Source organism: Leuciscus leuciscus (genome assembly GCF_965113295.1).
Source record: "Leuciscus leuciscus genome assembly, chromosome: 25".
NCBI classification, from domain to species: Eukaryota; Metazoa; Chordata; class Actinopteri; order Cypriniformes; family Leuciscidae; genus Leuciscus; species Leuciscus leuciscus.
The window spans coordinates 23,150,009-23,163,617 of NC_138724.1; the positions used below are offsets into that span (position 1 = coordinate 23,150,009).

A 13,609-nucleotide genomic window follows, 5' to 3' on the forward strand; every position below is an offset into this window, starting at 1 on the left:
GTCAGTCATTCCCTCCTCGTGCCTCCTCTACTATCGCTAGAAGAGTCGCTCGGGCGAAAAAAAAGTCCGACTCATCGACCTACGGACTACAAACTTTCTCCTAACACAAATACCTCGAAGAAATGGAGCTGGGATTATGGAATTAAAGCCCGGAGAGCTTGCGATGGAGATTTTATTGCTGGAACTGCTGCTTTGTTGTAGTCTGACGGTGATTCGTGGTGAGTAAAATAGTTTTTGTTAAGTTTTTTTTTCCTACGGCTCTGAGGTGTTGAAGTCATTATATCACCGAGAACAATGTGATACAAAGTAAAACGCACGAGCGCGAAACAAACTAGGGCACGGTTGGTCTCGTGCAGGTTTTTGCCTATTTTGTTTAGTTTCGCACGAGCGTGTATTTTACAGAAGAAATGTAGTAGTGCAACAATAGTTTGAGAAGTAACTTTAGTGAGTTAAGTCTGCGTAAAGTTGAGCTGATTTGGTCTAAACTATAGTCTGCGGCGGGTCTGTTAACCCAGATGTGCACTTCTGGAAGTTGAGTTGAAGCTTATAAACTAAAATCAGCATTTTGTGATGACTGCTGTAAGGATTTGACATGTTTGATTGGAGTTTTTTTAGCTCCCAGGACGAGTAAACTGCTCTGGTTGTGTGTTATGGAGGCCTCGGTGGTGTCGGATGTCAAACAGCGAGAAAACAGTGTAAAGTTATTAAACAAGCTTTTAAAACTTTTTAAAAGCCTGTTGTTTTACCTGACCTTCATCTGAATACTACTATTGGCTATTTAGCGGATAAACTAGCGTTATAGTTTCAACGGAAACACCGCTGAAGTTCAAGAGTAAAAAGAGACTCTCAGCAAGCCCAAGATACCTCCAATATAAAGAGCCAGATTTGTTTTCTAACACATTTTTAGTAAATTCATAACCTTACTTAACATTACTTGTTCATAGCAGGCAATTCGTGTGAAAGTTAAATAGTTAGGCTACGTCTAAAATGGACCTAGTTGGTGTGTTCATAAATTTTTTAGTTGAACGTATATAAATATTATGTATAAATATTATGTCTGTCTGTAACTAGTCTCCATTTCTAGTTTTTTAATTTTATTTACTTAACTAGTTCGTTTAAAATGGACCTGCAGGGTAATAAATACATTTTTAGAAGTAACCTATAGTCTTTCAATATCTTAAGCTACATGAATAGTAATTATACACTGTACAAAATTATATGATCAATAAGGTATGAAAACATGTTTTTACATTACATTGCATACTCATCAAAATAAGTTAAACAGTTTTCAACTTTTTAGTTGAAGTTATGCAAGAATCAACTTTTTTTATGTCAGTTTAATGTAATTTAAGTTGACATCACTTAACATTCGAGTTTACTGTACTTAAATCTTTAAGGCAGCAACTTTTTAACAGTATAAAAGAATAAGCAAAATAGTTTTTGGTGAAGTATATCACATTTTTGAATGTCAACTCCCTTTTTGAATATACATGTCAACTCCCTATTTAGGCTATTGGAACAAAAACTATTAATTAAATGTCTATTTAAAAAAAACCTGGGCACATATGATTAATATTAGAAAGTTTCATAATGTTATTGAGCAGCATTGCTGGAAACTTTGCTGTTAAAGTTGCTGGTGAGAAATGGGCGTTCAAACAGGCCTGTGCTTAAATATTTATAGTTTTAGCACCATGTACTCATTATTGGTTTGCTGGGATGTTTATATTCACTCCTAGCAAGAGCGAGAGATTGAACTCTGGTTGGGTTTTTTTTCTGGGAGAAGCAAGCAGAACCGTGTGAATATTTTAATTCAGTTTCATTGAGTCATTATACGCAATGCAACAACTCGTCTATTTATATTGCACTCAAACTTTCTTAACATTTACCAGCCACTTCACATAGTCCTTTTATATTAGACTTGCTTAAATGCTTAAGATGATCAGTTAATATACATTGGAACAGTTAGAAATGCTTTGATTTTATATATTGTAAGATATTCAGATTTGATTGTACATGAACATTTGAGCAAAAGGGTTTACGAAAGACTTCTTATTAAAAGTTATAATGTAGTGTTACCAAGTTGTCAAAACAACATGAATCCAGTCCATTCCAATCCTATAAAAAGGTAAAGATACATATCTAAAAAGGTTTTACAACCTGATTCCATTGGAAAACCTTTAAGTTCCACAAAGAACAATTTGCTTAAATTGTCTTTATTGTACTATAAGAACACCATTGATATAAGTGTGCTTTAAAGGGATGGTTCACCCAAAAATGAAAGATTTGTCATCACTTACTCACCCTCATGTTCCAAACCTGTATGAGTTTATTTCTTCTGTTGAACACTAAAGAAGATATTTTAAAGAATGTTGGTAACCAAACAGTTGACGGCACCCATTGACTTCCATAGTAGGAAAAAAATACTATGGAAGTCAATGGGTGCCGTCAATTGTCTGGTTACCAACATTCTTTAAAATATCTTCTTTAGTGTTCAACAGAAGACAGAAACTCATACAGGTTTGTAACAACATGAGGGTGAGTAATTTATGACAATCTTTTGTGTGAGCTAGCCTATCCCTTTAAAGAACCCATAAACCAAGATTATAATAAAAAGCTTGTAATATCAAGAATTTGAACAAAGTACCATTGCAGAACCTTTAACTGTCAAGAGTGAGACAAATCCTCCTTCTTCTTGGCCGAAATGTACCTAAATTATTGCAGGCTACTTTGTTTGTATTGTATGCAGCTGTTGTTGCATTATTACAAGCTATTATATTGCAATTATGAGAACAGACCGTCATGTTATTTGTTCTTTTAGAGTGTGGGCTCGGTGTTCTTAAATGTTTGGAGGAAAACCTGATTTATTCAAGTCACGTCAATAGCAAGTGGTTCATTTGTTGACACGCCACTATGTAAGGTTGGTAATGTCTGCCAGCAAGCATCACTGCAAATGTCAGAGCCTCATCTCTGTAGTATTAATTCAGATTTAATAAGTAGTAGTAACCCAGTATGTGATTTCTTTTTTTGTGTATTCTAAGATAAAAGCGATTGAGGAAAATCTGTTGCATGTATTGCTAATTTAACATGCGTGAACAACAAAAGGCCTCGTTCAATTTTAGCATAACAATAACCACAAAACTTTTGATGCAGTTGTTAAGCTCCTACTGCCAATGCCAATCACTCCTTAAGCTAATTAAACAAGTTTGCATATGAATAAAATGATTTATGGGGGGAAAATTAAGGAAATGTAGCATCTTAGTCCCTGTTTTTATCCTCTTATGTGACTTTGCAGGACTTTTGTGTTTTATTGTTATTTTTATGTAGTTTAATTTTTTATTTAATTTTGTAGACTATGTAAGATAGATAGATAGATATATTTTTAAAAATGCATTTTGAGAATTTAAACATGTCTTTAAGTGTGAATTATTTGATTAGGATCATAAGAAGAAGGTGTCACAGAGTTCACCTTGTTTTTAGTTTTTTTAAACGCTTTGCGTGTTTGCATACTTGCATGTTTTCCTTTACACAGTCTCTTGGCTTTACTGTATGGTCTCTTGCTGATATGGGTTGGAGGAAGTGAGCGACCGGTTTTGATCGTAATCAGACAGATCAGGTAGGTAAAAGGAGATTGAGGACAGAGGAAGAAAACAGATATAGTGAATGAGCTGAGCAGCCTTTCAAGCTCTTTTACCCACTTTCCAGGACTCTTCACGTGTTCGTAAACCTCTAGCCTCCTTTGTGCTCCTCCCTTCTGTAGACGGTTAATTCTGGTGACAAGCTCAGACTCCTTCAGCTGTTTCTTTGTGCTGTTCCTCTACAAAGGAGGAGCCCGGTGGGCCCAGGTGCTCTCAAACTACCCCTCCTGGCACTACAAAAGTCGGAGAAGAGCGGAAGTTCCTAAGTCATATGGGTGTTTGGTTATAGAGTGGAAATGAGTTCTCCTAGGGACGTCTGTTTAGAGAGATTAGCGATCTTCACGCTGTGGCTGACATTTTTTGCTGGACTTTTGCTGGATTTTGTTTCCTCTAGTAAGCCGCATCGTTTAAATATCCGTTGAAACGAAGCTCGCTTTGCTTTTGTCCTTTAGATATCTGTCCCGTTGACTCTAAAACCATTGCGAAGTTTCTTGAGTTCATCTGTTTTCCCTTTTCTTTCTCATAGTGCACCTCAGATGTGCACTGGGAGAAAGATTTGTGTCCACAGAAGTTCTGAACTTGTAGAAACTCCTTAAACAAATCTTTGAGTGGCTTCTAATTATGTTCTATCTGTCTATCTTTGTCTAACTATCTGTCTATATCTGTGTGTCTGACTGTCTAAAATTAATTTTATTCTCCTATGGCTAACTTTCTTTATCATCAAAAAAAGAAAAAGATTAAAAAAATGAAATCAGTTGCCTTACAAATAAATAAAATGATGCCTAAATAATGCAAACAAGTCATTGGACAACATTACTTGCGTATAAAGAAGCAAAATGTGCCATATATATATATAAAAAAAAAATGAATAGCCTCTGTGCGGACAATAATGAAATGATTTTAATTTCACCATATTGTTTATGAAAATGATGTGAGAAAAATAAAAGCTGAATGAACACCGGGAAACTGAAGTGCTTTGTTAGCGGGTTAATTAACCAAACGCATCCTATATGAGATTAACCATATATTTATACAAAATAAACATAATATTACAATTATGTCTGCACAAAATGGCACAAATGCAAAAGTGAACTTGAACTAAGTTAGGCTACGTGTTAGTTAGAATGTGTAACTCCTGTTGTGGATGCGCTCTTCAATGCACTGAAACACAGCAACTAACTAACCCAAAGAATACACAACATTTTTATTACAATAGTGCTCTCATTATAATGTTATGTAATATGACAGTCCCAATCATAGTTATTAATGTGCATTGCAGCATCCGCTGAAGCTAAAGATGATCACCGGCACGCTTTACTACCGCGTTAATTCTTAACTAAATGCATCCTATATGAGATAAATCAAATATGTATACACACAAAATCCCTAGTTATACTGTACCATTGAACAACCTTTATATTTTGTAATAAAGGTTAGTCACAAGGGCTGAGAATCTAATTATCTTTAAATAAAGCCTAGCTATCCTTCAACTAATGTGTTTGGTTTTGTCCATAACTGAAGGAAACGACACGGTGTGTAATCTCGTCTGTTTGGGTAGGAGATTGTGCTGGGTAAGGGTAGTGGTGGTTGTTATATGCATCATGCTGGTGGTGTATTTTCTTGCACATTTGGGCCGCAGAGGTCTGTGTGATCTCATAAAACAGTGCAGCTGTTGGGACGAGGTTATCTTTTTAATCCCCACTGCTCTGTGCTCGCCGGGGAAGGAGGTGTCCGAATCCTCCCAGGCTCTGGTGGACCATTCCAAAGGCTTTTTCTGTGCAGATGGAAGCATGTGCTGCAATTATACTGCTTGAATATGCATTGCCAATAGTCCCACCAAACTAGGGCTGGCGATTAAAACGATAGTGATGATTATCGCGATATAGTTTTCCTCTATAAATTATAACACAACTGAAAATGGGTCGACCAGTTAACAGCATGGCGCTTACTTTCTGAACAATACTGACACTGAAAACAGGAGAAACAATGAGCCAAAAGCGATAGAAGCCGCTTAAATCGACAAGTCGCCAACTTTTACCATGATTTACTATAGTAACACTAACTGAAACAACGAGATTGTGGCAGAACTGTGGGAAAAATACCAAATTTTAATTAAATTATTAATGTAGACATTAAATGAGTAGTGTAATATAATTAAAAGTATTTATATTCAGAAAGACAGTGCACTCCTATTACTATGAATGGGAGAAAGTGCAATGTGAAATATTGCGTAATAAGTCCCGCCTTCTAAAGAAAAGAGCCAATCGGCGAATGGTAAAGTCATCGCATTACTCCAGCTGTCTTTAGAAGCTCCGGTTCCTATAGAAACAGTCAGTGTTCTGAGATGTGCGCTTAGGACTGGGCATGCGCATGGTTTTTGGTCATGATTTGAGCATTTAGAAACAAAATCTATGAAGCAGTTGTTGTCAGATTTCACAGTTTTACTTGCCCTTTAAAATGAGGTTAGTGTAATTTTTACGTATTTTTCCTGTTTTTGTTAATGAACATAAATTGACTTCTCATCCCACCTAAAGCAACTGCTACTGTCAACTCAAGCTACTGTCAAATGTGCCATTTTAAGAGAGAAAATATGTAATATAAATTTTTGAAATGTTCACTTGGCTGTTTGGCAAGTGTTTGTCATGTTCTGGTGATTAAACCACAATTAACTGTCTGGTTTCTACATCTTTCACTCAGTCGAAAAAACTTGAAATAAATAAAGATTTGACATTTATCGTGTTAATTATACGATATCGACTGATAAGGAACATTTTATCGTGACAACCTTTTTGTCCATATCGCCCAGCTCGACACCAAACTGTGTAATATGTAAAGGCTTGAAGAAACTAACTGATAAGAAGAAAGAATAGACCTGCATCTCCTTTTCAGAGTGATTCGAGTTGGTTGGTCTCTGTCTTTGATGTAGTTGGAAAGCTGGAAGAAAGAAGTTAAAGAAGTGGACCAAATGACTGAAGGAGCAATCTGTGGGCCAGGCGAAGTGAGGACAGGGTTTTTTTGTTTGATGTCTGGGGTCTGTTGTTGCTTACAGCCTGTATACTTCACGCCTCTGTCACTGTTTAGTAGACGAAGTGCTGTGTTTGTATGAAGTGTATACAATGGTAAATCATGCTAAAGTTGCGTTTACACTTGCCAAATAATTGCAAGACACTTCCTGTGGTCGATGCCGGGCACACAAGTTTGTGAAAAACTGTATGGAAAGGTCAGCTTAAAGGTGTTGTTTTGGACTTTGCATCATTCAGTACTATCACGTTTTTTTTCTTTTGTTTGCTCAACGTTGGTTTTTCAAAGTTAAACAACAAGTCATAAGTATATACTTTAGATTCAGGGTTTTTAATTCCAATTAGGCAATAGGTAATTAACAATTTAACATCAATTTAGTATACATTTTATAAAAAGAACACCATTTTTATATTTAATTTTAAGAGCATTTTATATAATTGTCTATACGTATATCGTCAATGTTTGGTGCCACACTTTTGAATACAATCAACCTATGAATGGCTTATTTATAGTTGCCTATAATTTAAAAGACCTTGTTACGTTATCCCTGCTGACTTGTGAAAAAATAACCCTCAAGCCCAAAATTGCTGCGGTGTTTGCTTTTAGATAGCACCAAATCACACATCGTGCACTGTTTAGTATCGTAAGACTGCTTGCTTAGTGGATAGAAGCCTGGGCAGAAAGCTGAGATCACGTGATGGAAAATGCCACTTTAAGGACCATTGAAATCTTGAAGTAAGTAACAAATTGCTATTGCTTTTGCTCGTACTTTAGGTTGGCATCTAAACAAACCTCTAATCACAGGAATTAAAGTTTGGCATGTAACTCATCCTGCAAAGTTTTGCTACAGTCTTGAGTGATAACTATCTGAAATCATGCAGTTTGTTGAGGAGAGGCTATTAAGCGATCAGACTTCGTTTTTATGAGGAAAAAACCTGCAAAAACTTCCATTCAATGGCTCTCCTCACAGATTTTAACCCTCTAAAGCAAAACATGTAAAATAATATAACTTTTTATTGAACAAAGGGCAAAGCATGTAATGTAATGCAATACATATGAGAGCTGTACAAAATGTTACTCAAAAGCCTGATGTATCATATTTGATACTCAGTTTAACATGATATTTCTAAAAAAATTATGTGTGGATAATCAACTAAACCTAATTTGCCTTATTTCAGTCAGTGTTCAACATGAAATATTACTAGTTAACAATATAAAAGTTATTATTACATTTACTTTACAATTATACTAAAATGCCTTTTACTTGCTAAAAAAGGATAAACTATCAATCAGACGACAGAAGGCGTGTAATAGATTGTGTACAACAGGTTTTTCATGTTGCTAATTTAGAAGCCTTCGAAATTTGCGTATCAAATATGATACAGTTGGCTTTATAGGGTTAATATTACTCCTTGAGGAGTTTGAAGTGTTATTATTAATAGCATTACCACAGACATCAGAAACCCGCAATTGCTTGCCGATGGTGACATGGTTCTTAGTAAAGCGGCATGCTGGTAAACCACAGCAGGACGTCCCAACCCTCAGTGCACTCACCATAGCCATTGTGTCTGCAACTAATGACATCATATGTCCTCCCCCCCACCCCCTAGAAGTTATTGACTGCGACGTGAGTGGCACTTGCTGGCACATGCGGACGGGTGCGAGGTGCCAACTGGCAGTCCCCGTGGAGATATCTGGGTGCCAAAACGAAGGGCAGACATTTCCGTTGTTTCCTCTGCTATCCTTTCCCTAGAGAGCGTCACATGTGCCTCTCATTTAACTCAATGAGTTCATGAAAAACACTGATTATTTAGAGACCGGGAGCCTGGATTGCTGCAGACAGACGGAGTGGATTACCAAGCACGTTTTTTGAAAGGGCAAATTCCTTGGTAGCAAAAACGCAGAGTCATAATTTGTAACGAAAATGTTATTGTCTGTTGCTCCAATATTTTGTATGATGATTTAACCCAATGAAATGAAACCTTGCCCATCTCTCTGGTCACATCTGAACTTTCGCCACCAGGTTCTCCTTTGCTGCTCTTCGCCAACCGGCGGGATGTTCGTCTGGTGGACGCGGATGCGGGCCGGTCGGAGTCCGCTGTGGTCGTCAGTGAACTTGAGGATGCGGCCGCAGTGGACTTTCTTTTCTCTGAGGGCCTGATATTCTGGACGGATGTCAGTGAGGAGGCCATCAAACAGACCCACTACAACCTCACTACTATCTGTAAGATCATTGTTTTTTTATTTGGAATTACTGTAGATGCCAATCAACACACTCACACTGACGAAGGCAAAGAGCCGGAACGTTTGTCAATTTTATCTCCTGTCTGTAATAAAATTACTGTAGATGGCAATGTAGATATTGCTGTTTTTGAACATTTAATTTTTTTTAGCACAATGCTGTTTTCCATACTACTAGTTATGCACTGATACTAAAATTCTGGAATCTGGATGATACCGATAAGCTGATGAATAGAAATGGTTAATTATTAAAAATCTATACCATTTTTCTAAAAAATAAAATGCATTAAATAATCAAAAGATAAAAGTAATAAAGCAAAGTTGTGATGCTTAAGTGAATATAGACATCACAACATACACTACTGTTCAAAAGTTTGGCTGCATTTGTGTTCAAAAATGCAGTAAAAACAGTAATATTGTGAAATAGGTTTTCTATTTTAATATATGTTGAAATATAACGTGATGCAAAGTGGAATTTTCAGCATCATTACTCCAGTCTTCAGTGTCACATGATCCTTTATAAATCAATCTAATATGCAGATTTTTGGTGCTCTTATTATCAAAGTTTTTGCTGCTTAATATTTTTGTGGAAGCATGACTCATTTTTTTCAAATGTCAAAAATAACAGCTTTTATTTGAAATTGATTTTTTTATAAACTTTAGAAAAGTCTTTATTGTCTCTTTTGATTAATTTAGTGCATCCTTGCTGAAGACAAGTATTAATTCCTTTAAAAAAAAAAAAATCCTACCCCAAACATTCAAATGGTAATGGATGTCTAATAATATTGAAATGACATTATTATATAAGTGGTGGTGTTATAGAAAAGCTCTCTTTAAGAAATAGGACTGTTTTGGAGTTAAATATTTGCCATAATCTAGTGCTTTAAGTTAGCCGTAGATGATGACAAAAGTAATGTGAAAAGCAGTTACTAATAAAGACAATTTTAAAATAATTTAAATTTTAAAAAAGGCCAATAACTGCAATATAATCTCATTTATGGTTCCACATATTCAAAAATGCATGTGATCAGTTTTGAGACAACCGAGAATCAATGCCATTTGGCATCATTTCTCAGTCAATTAGGACATTATTTGAATATGAATACATTTTTGCTGGCTGCAACCCTGCTATAGCACAGCAAAAATGTTGGATCATTATCTGGAGGCAGAATAAAACATTTGAGGAATGCTTAAACTGATAATACTGTTATGGAACTGAATGGACGCCTTGTTTTTCAGCTATGAAGGAGGCCACACTGGGCAAAGGGCAGACGGTGGTGGTATCAGGTCTGGATTCTCCCGATGGCTTAGCCTGCGACTGGCTCGGACGCAAACTCTACTGGACCGACTCAGAGACGAACCGCATCGAAGTAGCCAACTTGGACGGAACCTCTCGTAAGGTGCTCTTCTGGCAAGATCTTGACCAGCCCAGGGCAATAGCGCTAAACCCTGCTCATAGGTGAGTTCCTCCCTCTCTGGTCTCATTTCCTCTTTTTCTCGTCCCCATTCTCCATTCAGTGGGTGGTCTTTGCATGCGTCCTTCCACCCTTGACCCCCCAGCATTCATTAATATGTGCCCTAGTTGTTTATTTATAGGCCATTAGAACTTCTCCCCTAAAGGGAGATTGGGATGCAACGTAGCGTTCTGGCTGTTTCCTGTTGTTGTGTGGCGTGTAGATCCTGCATGACAAACCTTCACTCTTCTGGTGCCGTTTGTTCGCCCCGAAGTAGATTCCACTTGTGTGTCCACTCTGACTTAGCTGGCGAGTTGGTTTGTTTATATGCAACATGTAACTTGAGTTCAGAGAGATCGCTCTCACTTACATTACTTAAGCCCTGGCTTAGCATGTACGCACGTACTTGGCTTGAGACATGTTCGGTAATGTGAGTCACAGTCTGTGCCATGTCTTATAGTTGGAGGATTGGGGGGGGGGGGCTTGCTAAAACAACACAACGTACATTCACATCACATGTTAACGCAGAGGTCGGGTTATGCTCACATGGGAGTTATTCACAATCATGAAAGTTTATTATTTGCATGTGTATTAAACCTTGCCGGTTAAACATTTTATTTGCATGCTGTTCTGCATGTGCACACTAAAAGCCTGTCAAACAGCACGTGAGTACTTAAACCAAGTTATATTTTGCGTATTATTGTGCTTAAACTGTCAAATACACACAAGGTTTACATAAACGCAGTCGGTTATGTCTTAAGTGAATGTAAACAGTTGGGAGAAAACCAGATGTGTGTCTGTATATTGGATCCGTGCATGAGGTTATAAAGTGACAGCAGCCTAATAAACCTACTGCCGCTTGTCATTAATGTTAATCAAACAAAAGACAAAGAGAAAATCACTTTTTGCTTTTCACTGCATAACTTCAGTAGCTTTATTAAGAATCAGTGTATATATAATTTATACTGTAAAGTTGGTTGTGCTTGATTTTTACACTTCATTTCTTACTTGAATACTACTGTTAAATACACCTACTGTGAAAAAATAAAGCACTGTTTATTTCAAAATAGGGAAATTAGTTTGGCTGTACTGCTCAGTCAACTGGAAAATATTAAAACCAACATAAAAAATTTAATTGTGAATCGTGATTTTCCTGAAAAAAATCATATGATATTTTAGCCCACCCATAATATTAATTACTTTTGGTCTTTATATATTTCTGTCAAGTTGTCACCACGAACATCAGTAACCCGCATATGTATGTTACATAATTATTATTTTAAATTAAAATGTATGTTGGAGAGATATATATTTATATAGAGTGAGAGAGAGACTCTGGGCTGTTTTCTGCCGATTAAATATCAAGGTCATTTTAATCATGACAGCTCGAGTCTAGGTTAAAAAAACGAAATGCACTGCTGCTGAACTGTGCTTTTCACAATTTTATCATCCATCTAGTTGCGAGCACAAGGCTTTTAGCTCATTGTGTATTTATGACACCCAAGAGCTAGGACATTTTTCCCAGAATGCATTTCACTTTGTACGGTGTATGATGAAGACATTAAAAATGGAGCCAGACACTTTTCCTGGCCTGTAGCCTAAAGAAACACCTCCATACCGCTTGCTTTTTATCAAAACATTAGTTGCCTGTTTTGTGAAGTTCATTGCATTTGAAAGAACAAGTGAGAGATCTGTTGTTCTCCAGCGCAAAAGATCCCGTTACTTTGCAATTCAAAAAGTTAACGTCTGGCATTTTTGAGCAGACATATTTAATATAAGCTTCGTGCACTTCTATTTTCTTATTGTCACCGCCCGAGAGCTTTGAGTTGAGATTTACCGTGGCGATCCAAGACCTCTGTCGGGGCCCTGCTTCAGATCACTGAAAGGGGGCTATGCTTTTTACAACCCCCTCAGAGTGAGAGCAACCGCACGCAGGGGCCCCTGAATTATGTTTGTCTGTTCTCAAGACACATTCATTGTTTTCACATTCTCCAAAAGAGGCTTGGGAGGAGTGAAAAGATGAATTGCCATCAGATGAAAAGAATGTTTTTTAATTTTTTTTATTGCCATGCTAAATTTGCTGACTCGTCTTGAATTTTAAAGTATGACCAAAAAAATAGTTTTTATTGCCAGACAGACATGGCACATCCAAATATCTAACAGAAGTGTTTCATTTGGAGTTATATAGCGATAAGGTACCGGTTATTTACCGTTTGGAGCCATTGTTCATCAGTTCATTGGGTGGCTCCAGTTGATGTTCTCTGTTGCGTGGCCAAGCATCAGGTTTATATCTGTGTATAACACAGACAAAATCAAAACAAACTCGCTCGCACGCACTCCAAAGATACAGACGCTGGTTGTTTGTCAGAGAGTGTTTCTTTATGTGATATCTGGTTTTGGTAGCAACAGCACAAAGAGACTCAGCGTTGTTATGGTACTTTACCTTCTGTAGAGTAAAATCTCTAGAATTGTGGTTATAAATATGGTAAAATATGTTAAATGGACATTTGAGTACTGCACTCCCTGTGGTTGCTAGACACATTAGCGAATTAGCTTTCTGAGGAGTTCTTATCTGGTTTTAAGCAGGTGAAATCTGTAGATAAAAAATAAAAAAAAGTGCTTATAACCATAGTAACATGATCATATTCCTATAGCCGTTACACTAACTTCTGCCAGACTTAAGGACATGTTCGAGAAATCACGCAAAAAAGGTTGTCTATACTTAATAGTGTAGCGATGTATGAAGCACGGATTGAAAGTTACTTTCAAACTTTCTGTTAGTAACCTTGGCAAGGTCCACGTGAGGAAATCTTTTGAATTCCAGATCACATGGATTCCTATCGAAATGACTGGAATTTGAAAACACAAATTTGTCAAGCAACAGTAAATGGGACCACGTTTCGCAACTGAATCAGACCACATCATTTATCTTATTTGATAGCTGTAGCAATGGTGTTTGAAGGCTGAAATATTTAATTTCTCAGAGGTTTCTTAGATGGCTAGTCATTTAGCCTACCATTGTGACTCATCCCTTGCTAATAGGCTAAGTTGCTAAATTTGAAGCCAAAGTCCCAGTTATAAACCTCACTATAGATTGACATTCGAAGAGTTTATTGTCCTTGTTACTGCCTTCTGCAAAACCATTGTTCAACCGGCTCTTTGTTCTGTCAGCCGTCAGATTTCGGCAGTGGTGTAATGCTAAAGTTCCTAATTGAGAAAAATACAGCACAACCGTTGGAGCCACAGGCAGGCTAATAG

General features: G+C 37.0%; 1 protein-coding gene across 2 annotated transcripts in view; it reads left to right on the forward strand.

Moving 5' to 3' along the window:
* lrp5 (low density lipoprotein receptor-related protein 5) overlaps positions 1 to 13,609 on the forward strand; it is a 61,893-nt gene continuing 48,284 nt past the window's right edge. For both annotated transcript variants that reach the window (XM_082159501.1, XM_082159502.1), the window contains exons 1-3: positions 1 to 218; positions 8,680 to 8,880; positions 10,137 to 10,356. In XM_082159501.1, coding sequence (XP_082015627.1) covers positions 137 to 218; positions 8,680 to 8,880; positions 10,137 to 10,356 — 503 coding nt within the window. In that variant the 5' untranslated portion in view covers positions 1 to 136. The remainder of the gene's footprint in view (positions 219 to 8,679; positions 8,881 to 10,136; positions 10,357 to 13,609) is intronic.